This window comes from Notechis scutatus, chromosome 8 (genome assembly GCF_049901735.1).
Source record: "Notechis scutatus isolate UNSWTSFEM ecotype Mainland chromosome 8, rNotScu1.2, whole genome shotgun sequence".
Taxonomy (NCBI): Eukaryota; Metazoa; Chordata; class Lepidosauria; order Squamata; family Elapidae; genus Notechis; species Notechis scutatus.
In genome coordinates, this window is record NC_142016.1 from 14092313 (window position 1) to 14109729 (window position 17417).

Below are 17417 nucleotides of genomic sequence, written 5' to 3' on the forward strand. Positions count from 1 at the left end.
ACTGAATTTTCTACAGTTAAAGGCTGTTCCTGGGAGAGTTTTTCTCCAGCTGAAGGTAATCTGGATACTGAGGGCAAAGTTGGAGGTAATAAATGTTATTGCTTATTTCACTGTGTTGCCTTTGTGCCACGCCCCAGGTCATCACACCTTTTTCCTCCTCCATCACCATCCTTACCAGCAAGTTTAATGGAGGCACCAAAGAGTATCAAAAAGGCCTTAACCAAATGGAAGAGAGGTATAGCAATATGGCCAGATGAGACTGAGGGAGGGGTCAAACATGTCATTAGTCATGAGTCTCTTCAACACGCACAAGAGATCTAAGTCCAGCCCACCTAGGATTCCTTTCTATCCTTAACTCCTCCAAATTTCCTATGACTGTTACTAGTTCAAATTCTTGTAGACAGCTTAAGCTTGCAATAAATCTATACAGAGGTAGTCCTCGACTTACAACCACAATTGAGCCCAAAATTTATGTTGCCAGGTGAGACATTTGTTAAGTGAGCTTTGCCCCATTTTACAACCTTTCTTGCCACAGTTGCCGAGTGAATCATTGCGATTCTTAAATGAACAACATGGTTGTTAAGTGAAACAGGCTTCCCCATTGACTTTGCTGGGCAGAAGGTCACAAAAGGGGATCACATGACCCAGGGACACTGCAGCCGTCATAAATAGGAATCAGTTGCAACGCATCTGAATTTGGATCACGTGACTGCAGCAGTACTGGGATTAATTTTTTTTTTATTACCGATTCTGTGGGCGTGGCTTGGTGGGCGTGGCTTGGTGGGCATGGCAGGGGAAGGATACTGCAAAATTTCCATTCCCTCCCCACCACACTAACCTGCTTTCCAGCTCCGTTCTCCTGTGCAGGGCAACCAAAGAAGACACAGCCAATCAGCTGGGACTCGGGAGGCAGAGAAGAGATGGGGCCAGTCAGAGGTGGGATTGGCCGGTTCTCTGAACTACTCAAAATTTCCACTACTGGTTCTCCAGAACTGGTCAGAACCTGCTGGATACCACCTCTGGACGGCAGAGGTTGTAAATGTGAAATAAGTCACTTTTTATTATTACCTTTATTGTCAGAGTACAACATGTGTACAATGAGATTGGCTGAGCCTCCCTTCGTGCACCCCCCGAACACAACTCACAGTGAGGACAGAAGTCCCTAACCCAGTCCCAATCTTATTACACTGTGTGACCTTGTTGCCCAACGCGCCGGCCCCGCAAATCTATCATACTATGTTGACCTGAAGTTTTTTTCCGTTCAGAAGTCTGACAGCCACGTTCTTCAGCCTGTTGGTGCGGCTGGCTATGCTTCTATATCTCCTACCTGATGGTAGGAGCGTGAAGAAGTGCTGACCGAGATGTGAGTCGACTCGTCCCTGAGAATTTTCCTCACTCTCCTAAGGCAGCGAGCCCTAGCGAGGTCATCTAGTGATATCATTATTAATACCACTTTTCAGTGCTTTTATAACCTGTAACCATCACTAAATGAACTGTTGTAAGTCGAGGACCGCCTGAACGCATTTGAACTTCCTGAGTCTCCTGATTTCTCCGGCACTTGACATTAGGATTTTGCTTTTCAGTAACACAGGCTCCAAAATTTCTTCTCCAGTAGAAGCAGAACGGCTTCTCTCTTCAGCACGTAATTGAACTATTTGGAAAACCCACAGCTTTCAGGAAACATTCTTTTCCCCATTACTATTACTATGTGCATGGATGACTGTAAGATTACCAGACATGACGAGGTTAGATCAGGAAAAGGGGATTGGGAAACAGTAGATTAAATCCTCTGCTGAAGACAAAACCCCACATCCTGAGCAGTTGCTGCTATGTAAAGCAGAAATTGCAACTTCATTTGTTCAGATTTCAGCTCTTAACATTCCACTTCCGGAGACACAGAGAGTTTACAACTTGGCGAAACCACCCAGGGTCAGGAAAGGCAAGTGAAGGCGAGAGCAGGAAAGCATGTCGACAAACCTCCCGCTGTGTTTTGTTTCGCTTCACATCTATACCAGTATTCTTTCCCGACTGTCTCGACCATCTATTCCAGAGCTCTCCAAACTTGGCAACTTTAAGACTTGTGGACTTCAACTCCCAGAATTCCTCAGCCAGCTTTGTAGTTGAAGTCCACAAGTCTTTAAAAGTTGCCACGGTTGGAGACCCCTGAGCTAGCCAGCTGTGCTCACAATATAGCAAAGATATGTGGGTATATGCATACTTTTGTATTTATTATGCCATATTTATGTATTTATGAATATTGGAGGGGTGGTCCTTTGAGAGCTGCATGCGATGGAATTTCATTTTAATGTGTGCCGGTTAGGGTACATTCAAAGTGACAGATTTGTCACTTTGCTGGCTTGGGAATTCTGGGAGTTGAAGTTCCCAAGTCTTAAAGTTGCCAATTTTGGGGACCCCTGGTCTACTTGGTGAAATAAACCTCCCCTTTGCCTTCTTAGCTGGGAGGGCCATTCCAAACAGGCTGGGGGAGGTTGAGATATAGTTTGCTTAAGGGGATTTTGAGGGATAGAGACCGAGTAGGCATGTGGAAGAAATTCCAGAGGTTTTCCTATAGTTTACAGTCCTGGGATTTGGGGCGTAGGAGTGCAGAGGAGAGTTTGAGTAAGATGGGGATACGAGGGATTACACAGTGCTGACTCAGTTGTGGTTTGTGGCTGTTGAATCGGAGTGGAGACAGTGTCGTCATCATATATTCTAGAGTGGTCATTCCGTTTTGGAGTTGTTTTTCTGTGCTTCGTGTTCTTCTGTTTCTTATAGTTTTATTTATATTTATTAAATTAAATTTTTGTTTCGTGAATATTTGTTTCTAGCCTTGCCGACAATGAAAATATTTTATGTCGGAGTTAGGAAACACGATGGCCATCAGTTCTAGTTCCATCATTTTAATTAAAAATAAAAGGAATCTGGCCTGCTGCAGAATAAGCATTAGTCTGCAACATTTATATATTAAAACTCTTATTGTCATGATCTTTACCTGAGTGAAATAATGCATTATGTTTTTCAACCAAGGTAGCACAAATAGTCTACAGAATGTGTCCAAAATCTAAGACCCATGATTCCCAAGGGAATAAAATTTGGGAAAGTTGTAGCTGCTTTAGTGCTACTGCCTGCTGCCGTGGTCATGTGATCTTCATGTTCGACATTCCATAACAGTTTCCAAGCCAGTCTCGCAATCCTTGCACCCTCCTTCCTCAATAGCAACCACTTGCCTGCCTGCTAGAAAGGGAAGAGAAGATGGTTTCTGATGCTCCCTGACAGATCCCCATGAGGAAACTCAATGGGGAAGCCAGCAGGAAGTCAGAAGTCATTTCTGCTCCCACTGCTGACTTGCCAACCTTTGGTTATTCTGTTTTTCTGTTTAGGTAAGAAAATATCTCTGAAACAATGACTCAATGTGGCATGTGTTATCTAGTCATCTCTATATGGAGAACAACTTGCCTCCAGAAGTTGTAAATGCTCCAACACTGGAAGTTTTTAAGAAGAGATTGGATAACCATTTGTCTGAAATGGTGTAGGGTTTCCTAACTAAGCAGGGGGCTGGACTAGAAGACCTCCAAGGTCCCTTCCAACTCTGTTATTGTATGGGTATGGTATGGTATGGTATGGTATGGTATTGTGTTCCATTCCATTCCATTCCATATTTTCTATTCCATTCCATTCCATTCCATATTTTCTATTCTGTTCTGTTCTGTTCTATTCCATTCCATTCCATTCCATTCCACTCTACTCTATATTCATTTACATAGTTATATATATTTATTTTGCCTTGGCCTGCATTATTATAATTCATGATGGTTTTTAAAATATTTTTGGGTATGGATTGTTCATTGCTCAGAACAATTGTGTATTGTGTATTTAGGAGAGATGCCTATATAAATTTCCTAAATAAAACAACATTAATTTGCTTACATTGTCACTCAGTTTGAGCATAAATAAACCCAAATTTAATTTTCCAGCCATATCCTCTTGGAACATAATTTCTGGCGTGCCGCACCAAGATCTTGGGCAGCTTTCAACTGGAGAAAAATAAATGGAACATTCCTGTTTTATGAGACGTATGCGCAGCTCTAAGCCTGCACTGTATCTCTGGGTGGTTGTTGTGACACTAAGAGAAGCAGGCTTGTTCTGAACTATTTTGAAAGCTCGATTGGGTGCTCTCAGAAAAATTAACTGGGCAGCCTTGGGGGAACATGAGAAGAACTTTGCTGGACCAGCCCCAAAGGCCCCTTCCCCAGGATCCTGCTTCTCACAGAAGCTTCCAGGCAGAGGATTGAAACAAAGGAGTTCCCCTTTAGTTACTTTTCCCAGCAACTAGCAAATTACCATTTCTGCATGCAAAAGTCCCCTGGAACAATAAATCACTCTTTCCAACAGGGATCCCTCTGCCAACAGAAAGGAAGCCAAAGCTAAGGCATGGGAAATGAGAGGGCTGAATCAACAGGCTCGGGGGCAGTTCGAGATTTGGCAGAGCTGTGTACTAAATCCTAATAAGGGCCTTCTTGGTAGAACACGAGACACTTTGAAGTGGCCTGATGTCACATTTGGGTTTTCTTTCTTTTTCCTCGTCAGTTGCGTTGTGACCTTTATGGAGTCCAAACGCTTTAACTTTTGGGGATGGTGAAATCTTAGTCAGCCTCCCACTGTCTGACTTGGAATGCCACTGGCTGGGAATGTCTGCATAAAATCTAGTCTATAACAAGATGCGTAGGATGAGGTTTAACCATTATAAAGCTGGGCTGAATATAAAGAGTGAACGAAGGAACGAAATTATGTTTCCAAAGGCACTTTCCTCTCTTCCTTTCCTAGCATTACCACTTTCACTCTGTTGCCAAAATCAAATTCTTGATGGAAAGAAGTTCAACAAGGCCCAATTGGGGGAGGTTTGCTGGGAGAATAGAGATTGATATTGACTGTTGCTGAAAGATATATCAAATGGGACTCTGGTTAGAAAAATTACATAGTTTATTCTTTCTTTCTTTCTTTCTTTCTTTCTTTCTTTCTTTCTTTCTTTCTTTCTTTCTTTCTTTCTTGTTTTCCCCTTCCAGGTCCATTCTGTGGCAGTGCATATCCTCCTCACTCAGTCTTGGTGATGAATTCCACCTCCATAACCATCTTATTCAACAGTACAAAACATCGCTCAGGCCGTGGCTTCCTTCTTTCTTACGCCAGCGGCAATCGGTCAGGTAGGGAAAACATCTCCATGGCATGTTGCTTCTGCTGCCAATGCTGCACACTGGTAAAAGCCAAAACAACACTGAAGATGTTACCTAGCTGGGTAATGAAATACCTGTAAAAAAACCACCAAGCACGGAGAGCACCAAGGACCCCAGTTCAACCCTGAGCTATAAGTATTCTCTCCTCCATGGGTACAAAAGCAAAACGTTGCAAACAAAATTGCAAAAGCAACAATAAAAGTTGCACACAAGGGGCAAACAAAGTGGGCAAACAAACAAAAAGGTGCATATTGTCAGCTGCATATTGCCTACCAGCCATTGGTTTATCCAACATCAAAAAGTAGTTCTTAAGTTAACCACAATTTCTCTTAGAATTTTTGTTGTTGTTTTTAAACGTGAGTGAAAGGACCATGGTATATTTTCTAGTACTTCATTTTTAAATGCAGAGGCAAAGTAAATGTATTGAAGTTTACTTACACCAAACTAAAAATGAATGGACATATGAAAAAGAAATGAAAGAGGTAATTTCAGTATTCAGACATCCATGAAAATAATATTTTTTTAAAAAAAACCAGATCAGACAGCTCCATGTGACTCTAGAAAACATTCTGGGACTTGCACATTTTTCCTCAGAATTTTTCTTCCTAGATTACTGACTGGTATATTTGATGTAGTGATTTGATTCCCTTGGATGTAATGAAAGACATAGTACGACGTCCAAAGTACATTACACACTTAGTTTTTAAACAATATTTATGGTGTCTTCTTATTTTCAGTATTAATATTTTCCCTGCCTGCTTCTTCTAAACAGGCAAAAATGTAGAAATACTCCATTCCTGAGAATTCAGCAACTGCCTTTGTAGCCAGAACGGGAAATGTTGTGCAATGTTTACAGAAAATTCAACAAACGCCTCATGATTATACAAACAAAGTCACAAAGTCATTCTCTGCATGTCAAAAACTCCTGCAGTGAGCTTGTACTGTCAGTTGAACAAGAGTTGCCTCAATCCTTTTACTGCAAAATGACTTTACCCATTTCAGCCCCTCAGAAAACTGGGATGGAGACTTGATCCCATTGCAGATTAATTCATGAGCCAATCTGACAGGTGCAAAAAAAGTCAGGAACCAGTATAGAGCTCACATATACTATAAGTTTATTTCATGCTACATATACACAAGAATTTGAACTAATGGTTAAGGCAAATTGGTGTCAGATAAGAATCTACAGACTTTAAGGGGGGCTGGATTTAGGTCTCTTATGGGGTATAGAGATTCTAAACCAGGGGTGTCCAACCTTGACAACTTTAAGACTTGTGGACTTCAACTCCCAGAATTCCTCAGCCAGCTTTGCTGGCTGAGGAATTCTGGGAGTTGAAGTCCACAAGTCTTAAAGTTGCCAAGGTTGGACACCCTGTTCTAAACTGATGTTGCATTTGACCCCGCCCTCAGGCCCAGCCTGCTCATCTCCAATGTCAACAGGCTGCATTGAAATTTTCCCTTAATGACAAAAAACAAATTGAAAATCCATCTGCCTTATTTCTCCAACATAAAAAATCAATACTATTGGCTTTGTTTCCATCAACTGAACTTTTATGACAGATTTCTTCTTGCCTTGTTCCTAAATTTATTAATTAATTAATATAAATACAGGTGTTGAAATGGAGGTGCTGCAATCCCCATGATAACATCCACCTTCTAAACTGCTGTGTTCTCCCATTCTCTCTTCCAGATTTGATTTCATGCTTGCAAAAAGGCATCCATTATAACACAGAACAAATCAGGTAAGAATTTCTAATAAAAACTGTCCTGGTTGCGTCTAAATAAAGGAAGAACTCTTCTGCAGTAGAAGAAAACCAAATGTGCTTATAAAGCACAACTACGTGCAGTTGCAATAGGGGAAGGGAATTTAAACCTGGGTTAATTTTCTACTAACCCTAGTTTTAATTTTCTAATTGTTTCAAAAATGGTAGTTTTGGAAGCAATTTTCAACAGGTCAGGGATATGCAGAGCTTATTTCTGTTAAGAAAAGAACTCTTTAAACATTATTTCCATCAGCAAAATCTAGCTATTATCCTTAAATTCTCTGCTTTTGTTTAAAAAAAATCAGTACGATGTCCTGCCAACTTTGGCTGCTCTCAAAAAAAGCAAGCAGATGCAGTTTGTCCTGCTATATTTTCCTGAGATCAGTGTTTTTTAAGACTTGGTGATTTTAAGATAGATGGACTTCAATTTCCAGATTTCCCTGGCATTTCTCAACCCTGTCAACTTCCTCAGCAGATTGTCTGGGGAATTCTGGGAGTAGCAGTCCACACATCTTAAAAGTTGCCAAAATTGAGAAACATTGCCTTAGATCTTGCTGCTACCCTAAAGTAAAAACTGGAATATGTCTGCTTTTTGGAGCAATTGGTTCCTTGTGTGTTTTTATGCAGTTTGTGGAATTGTTATAATGTGATAAAGAGGAACCCCCGAAACATAAAAAATACCTTCTAAACTATTTGAACAGTCTTGCATCTGTCTTTCTCTGCCTCTCTCTCTCACACAGATCATGCTCTTTTCTATTATTTTTATGTAGGGTTTATTGCCCTGCAGGCTGCAAGGGAGTGGCAGGTGACATCTGGGGAAATGTGAACCAAGGATACAGAGATGTGAGTTGTTCGTTGTGGATTATGCCTTCAAATGTACTCTTGTTCAGAAAGTGGTGGCTTCAGGAGGTTATTTTTCTGAGGACATGGAGCTTCCAAAGGCTATCTGATTGAATGATCATTTCCTCTTTCCATTTTAAGAGAAACTTTGCTTGAGGCAACCAAGCTCAACTTTCTTTGTGGGCAGCCTCATGGTGCACTGACTTGATTTTGTTGCCCTTGGTCTTTGTTAATCTTGACCAACATACCCCTACTATATGCTTCAGTTTAATGACATGGATTTCAAATTGGGAAGGAGAGAGAAAATAGAGTCCCATCCACAAAGTGTAGTAGTTTATGCAAGGGTCTTCAAACTTGGCAAGTTTAAGACTTGTGGACTTCCACTCCCAGAATTCCTGAGCTAACATGGCTGGAGGAGGAATTCTGGGAGTGGAAGTCCACAAGTCTTAAAGCTGTCAAGTTTGAAGACCCCTGAATATATATGGTCAACAAACAACTGCAGAAGATCTAATCAAGAATAGGATTGTTTCAGTGAGGTCTATATTTGTGGAATCCTAACTCAAGAAAAACTTGCATATCTCATAAATCCAGGTCTTCAGCTGTAAATACTATTCATTTTAAGTAAATTTCTCTTGCCACAATTATCAGCTACTGCTATTTCAAAATTTATTTCAATTGCGTATGATTATATTTACTTGACATTAGACACCTTTTAAAGATGCTTTATTCTAGTTTAAGCTGTTTGAATATGGTTAATGCTATTTTTGGTTAATGCTATTTTGATACATTGGAAGCCACTATGTGAGATCAGAGTCCTTAAAGTCAGCCTAATTATATCTCTAATTAAGAATAAATATTTTTATGGCCCACCTTTTAAGCAAAGAATAGAAAAGCATCATGACTCCAAGGCCGGGGCGGGGGGGGGGGGGAATGCCAACCAAAACCTGCAATGAATTATAGCCCAAAAAACAAACAAACAAACCTCAAAGCATTTTAAACAGCAACAAAATATATCACAATGCCACACAAAACCTATTTCATGGTTAGTATCATTATTTTTATGTTTACATTTCTCTTGGGTGGCAGTTTGGAATCTGGCCAATCCATTCCATAGGCTGAATTGATCGCTCCGATCAACCCTTCAGCTCTTTCACAAATGTGAATGAACTGAGCCTAAGAAACTGTAATGAAGAGCAGAATTGTTCTCATGGCACTTTTTCCACTAGATTTCTGTTGCCTGGAGATTTGTTACAATCGCCCCCTTTTATTTATTGCCCTTCCAGACATCTGTTCTTTGCAAAGCAGCTGTCCACGCTGGTGTGATCTTGGACGAGCTGGGTGGACCAATCGTAATATCGCAAGAAAAAGGAGTCACTCTTTACAAATCCAGTGTTGCAAACGGACTTCATTCAAAAAGGTGAGCATCCAGTGGAATTGTAAAATAGCCTACAACCGTGGTGGCAAACCTATGGCACACATGCTGGAAGTGGCATGAAGAGCCATTACTGCCGGCACACAAGCACTCACCCAGAAAAGGCCTACTGCGCATGCGCCGCCGACAGCTGATTGTTGGGTATATGGTGCCAATGTGCAGGGGCGTGGTGGCACACAGGACACTCACGCATGCACAGAAAGAAGCACGTGGGTCGTGCAAGTCACGCACGCATGCGCAGGAGGCATGGGTGTGTGTGTGCATTGCCTTCTGGGTGATGGCATGCGAGCACAAGCAGGCAAGCGCCCGCACAATTATTGGCACAGGAGTCCAAAAAGGTTAGCCACCACTGGCCTACAACAACCATGAAACAATTGGTTCCTTTAGATCAGGGGTGTCAAACTCGATTTAATTGAGGGCCATATCAGGGTTGTGTTTGACTTTTTGAGGGCTGGGGGGCGTGGCAGCGGTGGGATTCTACAGGTTGGCACCTATTCGCTAGAACCGGTTGTTAACATTCTAAGCAGTTCAAAGAACTGGTTGTTAGAAGAAATTACTGGCCTAATCCTGTAAGGAAGGCAAGAAGGAAACATTCTGGTGTTGCTTACAGAAACTGACTCTCCGTTAACCCTTATTACATTCTTGGCAGGACTAGACTTCCTGTCTCATGAACCTCTCTGGAGTTTTTTTCCCCTCCTTTGCTGGTACTTTGCTTGTGTGGAGTGACCATTCAAAGTTACAATGGCACTGAAAAAAGTGACTTATGACCATTTTTCACACTTACGACTGTTGCAGCATCCCCACAGTCACGAGAGGCCAGGCTAGGAGATGCGTGCCTCAATGTGAGTGATATTGAGTTGGCCACACCCAGCCAATAACATGACCACCAAGCCATGTCCACCCAGTCACATGACCACCAAGCCACGCCCACTGCCTAAGCCACGCCCACAGAACCGGTTGTTAAAAAATTTGAACCCCACCCCTGGGGCGTGGCCAGAGTGGGCGTGGCCAGAGTGGGCATGGCCAACTAGCTCCATTTTCACTGGCAGAGGGCTGCAGGAGGCCATCACGGCCAAAAGCAGAGCTCAGAGGGGCTCTTTGCTGTTTCCAGGGAGCCCCCGCGGGCCAGATCTAAGCACCCTGCGGGCTGGATCCAGCCCATGGGCCTTGAGTTTGACACGCCTGCTTTAGTTGATCTGTTGATAATTTGCAGATTGGTCTCAGATAAATTAAAATAATCCTTATTTTGCTACCTATTCTGTCATTTTTCATAAAAATGAAAATCCTATAATATCCTAAGTACTATTGCTATATTATGGGAAAAAATCAATACTACCAGTGTTAATGCACAACATATTTATCATTTTTTGTAAAGTAAGCAAGATCTAAAGATACTAATTGGCAAATTGTAGAAAGACACAATCCTCTGAGATTGTTCATTACAGTGCTTGCCCTTATAAAATATAGTTAATTTTCACGAGTTTAAATCAAGAAATAAAACTAACATCCTAGTGGGCAGCATAACCAATTTTCATGCTGTGCCAACATCTGCCTAGCCTCTTCTCTAATGTCCCAAAGGAGCTTTTTTCAGGAGGCAACTGGACTTTGTTTTTTCTTTGAAGGTGTTTCGCTTCTCATCCAAGAAGCTTCTTCAGCTCTGACAGGATAGTGGGGAATGGAAGGATTTATATTCCTTGCAGACAGCTGCTCATTTGCATCCTTTTAGAGGGTCCTTGAAGCAAAGATGCAAATGATCAGCTGTCTGCAAAGAATATAAATCTTTCCATCCCCCACTATCCTGTCAGAGCTGAAGAAGCTTCTTGGATAAGAAGCAGAACGTCTTCGATAAGAAGCAGAACGTCTTCAAAGAAAAAAAAACCAAGAAAGTCCAGTTGCCTCCTGAAAAAACATCTTTGGGACAACCATGACCTGGATGACTGAGAATCTTTGCAGCAGAGGTCTCCAAATTTGGCAAGATTAAGACTTGTGGACTTCAACTCCCAGAATTCTCCAGCCAGCTATGAAGTCCACAAGTCTTAAAGTTGCCAAGTTTGGGGAGTCCTGCTCTATAGACTCTTCTCTAATGGTTTCTACTACCTAGTGACAAAAAAAGCTTGGGGAATTCTGGAAGTTGAAGTCCACAAGCCTTAAAGTTGCCAAGGTTAGACACCTCTAATATAGAATCCCCTGCTCAGCAGAGGGTTAAACTGGAAGACTTGCAAGGTCGCTTCCAACTCTTGTTATTCTGTATTCATTTATATATGTTTCATTTTGAACAGGGGATCATTATCAGAAAAACGCCTTATCTTTCACAAAGGTAAGTCCTTCAACGGCATCCATTTCTTCGCATGCCTTCCTTGGAGAAAAAAAAACCATCTGTTTCCTCCTGTTTCCAACTATCAAATTTGCAAAATAATCATTTACAATAAACCGATGCTATTAAAGCAGCAAAGTGCTGTTGAGATCAGCAATTTGGGTTTCCCTTGAAGAAAAAAAAAAAGCAATCGGGGAGAATTTCTATAATAGGAGTGCTCTATTAAAAAGGGCCTCTTGATGGATGGCAATGGAGCAGAAAGCTTTTGAATCTTGGATAAAAAAAATATCAGCTATATTTAAAGGATCTTAATTCCAATCTATCTGGGGTCCCTTCCCAATTTAGAACATTTCAGCTGTCTTGAACTAAAACTCTTGTCTCCTCAGATAGTATGACAGGGAGTTATAATTCAACATTTTTGGAGAAATCTTGATTAGGGAAGGCTGATTTATAGCTAAAAGATCCAGGAGAGCACCTTGAGTCAATATTAGGACCAAAGTAGCCTGCAAAAGTCAAGTGACAGGGTCAGATGCATAGATTTCACTTCAACTTTGGCAACTTCATGCTGAATCATTTAAGTTCCCCAGGTTGGACACAAAAGTCAGCTTATGGAAAGCAGATTGCAATACTGCATTTTGGAAAAAGCAAAGCCAGAGGTGCATATCCTGAAATACATTATTTATTATTATTTATTAGACTTTTATCCCTCCTTTATTCATCATATTCCTTCCTTCTATTTTCCCCCCCAACAGCCCTGTGAGATAGGTCGGGCTGAGAGAGAGGGACTGGCTCAAAGTTATTCCTATTGTAGAAGTGACCTCTGCTTATTTCATTTTCAGAGGAAACCCAGTTGCTGATTTCAATGAAAAACTGCTGGTGACTTTCTACCGCTGCACCGTATCTTAACGTACTGCACCTCTGTTTGGTTTGCCAATTGCACAGTGGCAGATAGGACAGTGCTCCAAAGGGTTAATGTCATTGCCCAGAAGATCATGGGTTGCCCTCTCCCCTCTTTGGAAGAGCTTTATAGCTCCTGCTGCCTTAAGAAAGTTCAAAACATTCTCAAAGATCCATCTCATCCTGAGAACCCTGTTTTTGAACTATACAGGATAATAAAAACAAGGACAAATAGGCTGAAAAACAGCTTCTATCCCAGGGCAGTAGCTCTGTTGAATTCTACTGTATAGTGCAGTGTTGGTGCGGTGTCGAGGGTTTTCAATTCAATGTGTGGAGTGTGAAGGATGTGTATTTGTGTTTATTTTCATGGTCATGGTCATGACGTGCACTGAAGATGATGTTTGATTTCGTTGTATGAGTTGCAATGACAATAAAGTAAGCTAACTAACAATGGCACTTTCATGCCTGAGGTGGGATGAGAACTCACAGTCTCCTGGTGATTGGCCCAAAGCCACCCAGTCAGCTTTCATGCATAAATGGGACTAGAACTCATGGTCTCCTAGTTTCTAGGTCAACACCTTAACTACTACATCAAACTGGCTCCCTTTGACCTTTAAAATGTGTCAAATCCATTATTTAAGAAACAATAAAGTACATAGCTGGATCTTAATAACGATGCTTAAATTGAACTACATTTGAGCCTGCATGAAATGAAAACCTCATGCTTTTTTAGTTTCTGTCCTGACATCATTGCTACTGCTTAGAGTGGTCCCCAAATTTGGGATCCATGACTCAAAGTTGTGAAGCTATGAATTTTGGACACAAAGGAGGTAAAAGTTTCACATAATTCACCTCCACTTTCACTTTTCCCCTCCATATTGCAAACACAGTGATTAGGAAATTGGGGTTTGATCAGGGAGACTTGGGTTTAATCCTTGCTCAACCATGTAAGCCACTGGGCAATTGTAGCCAATCTCTCTCAGACCAACCTGTCACCTATTTAAATCTTCTTGAACATTCAAAGAAAAAGTAGGTAAAAATGCAATACTAAATAATAAGTATTTTTCATGAAAAAACAGAGTTTTGGGACAATAGAAATCATGATATAAGGTCTCCTGCTGTAGCAGGGGGTTGGACTAGATGGCCTCCAAGGTCCCTTCTAATCCTGCTATTCTATGATTAACTCTGTGGTCATTACACGAACACTGTGGTTGTTAAACAAGTCCCTTTTCCCCAATGGGCATTTTTAAGCGAAAACCAAAAGGAATTGTTGGAAACTGGCAAAAAACATAGAAAACCTCAGTCACAAGACTGTGTGGGATGTTGTAACTGGTCATAAGTGTGTGTGTGTTAGTGTGTGTGTGTGTGCATGGCTGTCAAAACACCAAAAACAGGTCAAGTACCTCTGGGGAAGTCAGTCATAAATTAGAACACTTGCTAAGCAACTGGCCATTAAGTGAGGACCACTTATATTTGGTTTGCCAGTCACATGACCACCTAGCCATGCCCAGCCAGTCACATGACTACCTAGCCACGCCTAGCCAGCAAGCCATGCCCACAAATTAGGCCACGCCCACAGAACCGGTTGTTAAGACATTTGAATCCCACCCCTGATTAACTTGGCAAGGTAACTGTGAGGCTGAATGAAGAACCTCACTTCTCGGCTTCCTTGTTTCCTCAGCCTGTGCTGGAGCTTTGGAAGTTGCCAGCTTCAACGCTTCCTCCTGCTGGCATGAACAGGATATTCTGGGAGACCATCCCGCTTGGGCCGCTGAGCAAGCAGCATTGGCTGCTGGTGGTTCTTCTTGGGCAGCAGATCACAGCTCTGCAAATGAGTGGCTGGAAATAGATTTGGGTAAAAAGAGGAACATCACAGGTCAGTAAGTATCACCAGCTTTTTCCTTTGTATAAAACAGGGAGGTTTAAACCTTGGCAGATTTAAGATTTGTGGACTTGGACTCCCAGAATTCTTCAGCCATCATGGCTGGCTTGGGAATTCTGGGAATTGAAGCCCATAAAGTCTTAAAGTTGCCAAGGTTGAGCACTCTTGATTTTAAATCAAATCATATTCTGGGACTCAGTGTCGGATCTGACCACTTCTTCCTTTTTTTTGTCCATTTTTGGCCTCCACTCTTTCATTCTCTCTGCCTTGCTTTTCCCGGCCCTCCTCCCTTTCCGCCTACCCAGTCCTGTTCCATATGAAAGATGGGGGGAACTGAACGAGCCTCCTCGTATACCCTGGCAAATCCACCCTTGGTTTTGAGATGCCTGAGGCTACGTGAGGCTTTGTGGAGCCACCCTATAACAGAGCTTGTTTGGTGAAGAAAAGGGAGGCATTGTAAGACCGAGGGACTGGAGGCTGAGTGGAATGCAAGATGAGAGAAGGAAGGTTATCAAACTTCTCTCTCAATTGGGGTTGGGTGGAGCCAGAAGGCAGCATCGGACATTCCAGCTAACCATCCTGAAGTTTTCCAAAATGCTGAACATCTCTTCTGGGTTTTTTTTTTCCTTCTGACCACAGCCCTTCAGTTAAATAGGGGGGGGGAAATGCTTTTTGTTTTATTTTTTTCTAAAGGAGAAAAAATATTAGAGAAATTCATATGGCTGAGCGGTTGGCTTTGGTACTAATTACTATTACAACAAGGTGATTAAATACTCTGTTTTTCACTGCAGTCTTGTCTCTCCGGATATCTGCAAACTCCCTGGCTTCTCTACTGCTTAATAAATGTAAAGGAAATACATTAGGAACAGCAGCCAGGGAGTCTGTTGTAATATTTTTACTTCCTCCTTCTTGGGTAGAGGTCATACTGTAGCTCAGGAGTCTCCAAACTTGGCAACTTTAAGACTTGTGGACTTCAACTCCCAGAATTGCCCAGCCCGCATGACTAGCTGAGGAATTCTGGGAGTTGAAGTCCACAGGTCTTAAAGTTGCCAAGTTTGGAGACCCCTGCTATGGCTAGACAACTGAATATAGTTCCATCATAAACATGCTTGACTTGTGCCTGTAGTTACACACATTTTAACCCCCTCTATTCTAGGAATTGTCACCAAGGGGTCTTCCCATAAATACAACTACTACGTCAAATCCTACCAGGTTCAGTTCAGCAGAGATGGCAAGAACTGGAAGACCTACAAATCTGGCGGCACCAAAGAGGAAAAGGTGAGGTGGATTAAAATGAGCAACTGCTTTTAGTAAGGATGGAAAATATTGATTACCATTATTGGTTATTGAGATTATTCCCTTTCATTGGTGAGATTATTGAGTCTGTCATTTTTACTTCTATAACTGTCCGGTTTGGTACAGCAACCAAGCAGGGCAGGTACCGACGTCAACAGATAGTTAAGACTGCAGCCTTTCATAGAGGACCTTTATATTGTCAGGGTCAGAAAGAGGGCTGAGGAAATATCTACAGACCCTTCACATCCTGGACATAAACTGTTTCAACTCCTCCCCCTCAGGATGGCGCCACAAAGAGCATTGCATGCCAAAACAACATAGCTACAGATTCTGGAAGTTACTCCTAATTAAATCATGAGCCTCGAGGCCAAACTTCCAAAACTTAAAAAGGATTTATTGGGAGTTAACATGTCCGACACTGCCTGGGTGTAGCTGACTCTGAGGCACACCATTCATTGTCATCCTTGATCCTGGTTTTCCCCCACTCCCTGAGTGTATCGTAATTCATATTCTCCAATGGGACACATCCATAGCCAAGAGTCATCAATCATAGAATTTTGCAGTGCAGAAACTTCAGTCACCTAGTTACTATCTTTGAAAACATTTATGGAATGCAGTTTCGGTTTTGCAAGCTGCTGCACTGCTCCCCCCTCCCTTTCTGTTGGCAACTCTAAAAAGACCAGAGAAATATGAGTTGACACTATGCCTCATTTGAACAGTTATATAGTGAGGCTTTCTCTGTTCTTCCTTCCTCCCCTGAAACCTTCCCAGATCTTCGAAGGCAACAGTGACAACTACCAGGAAGTCTCCAACACCTTTATCCCACCCATCTTGGCCCGCTACCTCCGCGTTGTACCCCAGAGCTGGAACCAAAGAGCCGCTCTGAAAGTAGAGGTGCTGGGATGCCAAATTCGCCAGAAATACATTGAGACTGAAGGTAGAGCATTCAACGATACCTGGAGGGCTGTACCTTCCCTGTCCTTATTCTGAAATTGAGGGGATTGGTAGCATTAGCAGGCGATACCTGTGATACAGCGCAGTAGAAGACTTGCCTGAAATTATTCTCTTTGCAGGCCAGAATAATCCAAAAGTGTTCCTTGGTGTGACCAGCACCCCAATCATTTTCACAACAATACCAGGAATAGTGATGAATCCAGAGAAAACAGGTAAGACTTCTTGTTCATAACGTCAAGAAACGTTTAGCCAAACATTCAGATAAGCAAGGGTAGGGTAGAAAAAAATTAACAACTGTTTGTTTGCAAAAGAAAAACAAACCATTTATTTAACAACATTTATAAGCTACCACAGTCCGGAAGAACTAACTATAGTTTACGACGAAAGGTGTTTTGCTTATCAGTCAAAATGTGAATCATTCAGTAAACTGGTGTTAAGTAAACCATGATTTAGAGCATGGATTCCAACCTTTTGGCTCACCTGGGCTGCATTGATTGAAGAGGAACATATATGAAGAGCCACATATAAAATATATATCACACAATAATGTTAACTGTTTGCAATCTTGTGAGGCCACGTTACTAGCTGTCTGGGGCCGTGGATTGGATATGTCTGATTTAGGGTGCAAATGGGGTCCAGTTCATAACAATTAAAACAAATCATTTTTCCAGGTGTAATGTTGCGCCATGAAACATCCTGTGGTTTATTCAATGAACTGTGGGTTCCCATCATTCTGTCACATCATAGAAAAGAATTAACAACTGTATGATGTATTATAATAGCAAGAGCACTTAGACTTACCGTATAT

At 41.8% G+C, this 17417-nt stretch overlaps 1 protein-coding gene across 3 annotated transcripts in view; it reads left to right on the forward strand.

Annotated features, from left to right (window-relative positions):
* LOC113417627 (discoidin, CUB and LCCL domain-containing protein 1-like) overlaps nucleotides 1-17417 on the forward strand; it is a 38711-nt gene that overhangs the window by 12612 nt on the left and 8682 nt on the right. For 2 of the 3 annotated variants that reach the window (XM_026676117.2, XM_026676116.2), the window contains exons 3-11: nucleotides 5064-5201; nucleotides 6922-6973; nucleotides 7765-7837; nucleotides 9118-9251; nucleotides 11546-11583; nucleotides 14159-14353; nucleotides 15516-15637; nucleotides 16427-16592; nucleotides 16729-16821. In XM_026676117.2, coding sequence (XP_026531902.2) covers nucleotides 5064-5201; nucleotides 6922-6973; nucleotides 7765-7837; nucleotides 9118-9251; nucleotides 11546-11583; nucleotides 14159-14353; nucleotides 15516-15637; nucleotides 16427-16592; nucleotides 16729-16821 — 1011 coding nt within the window. The remainder of the gene's footprint in view (nucleotides 1-5063; nucleotides 5202-6921; nucleotides 6974-7764; nucleotides 7838-9117; nucleotides 9252-11545; nucleotides 11584-14158; nucleotides 14354-15515; nucleotides 15638-16426; nucleotides 16593-16728; nucleotides 16822-17417) is intronic. The other variant, XM_087970728.1, reaches the window with a different exon arrangement.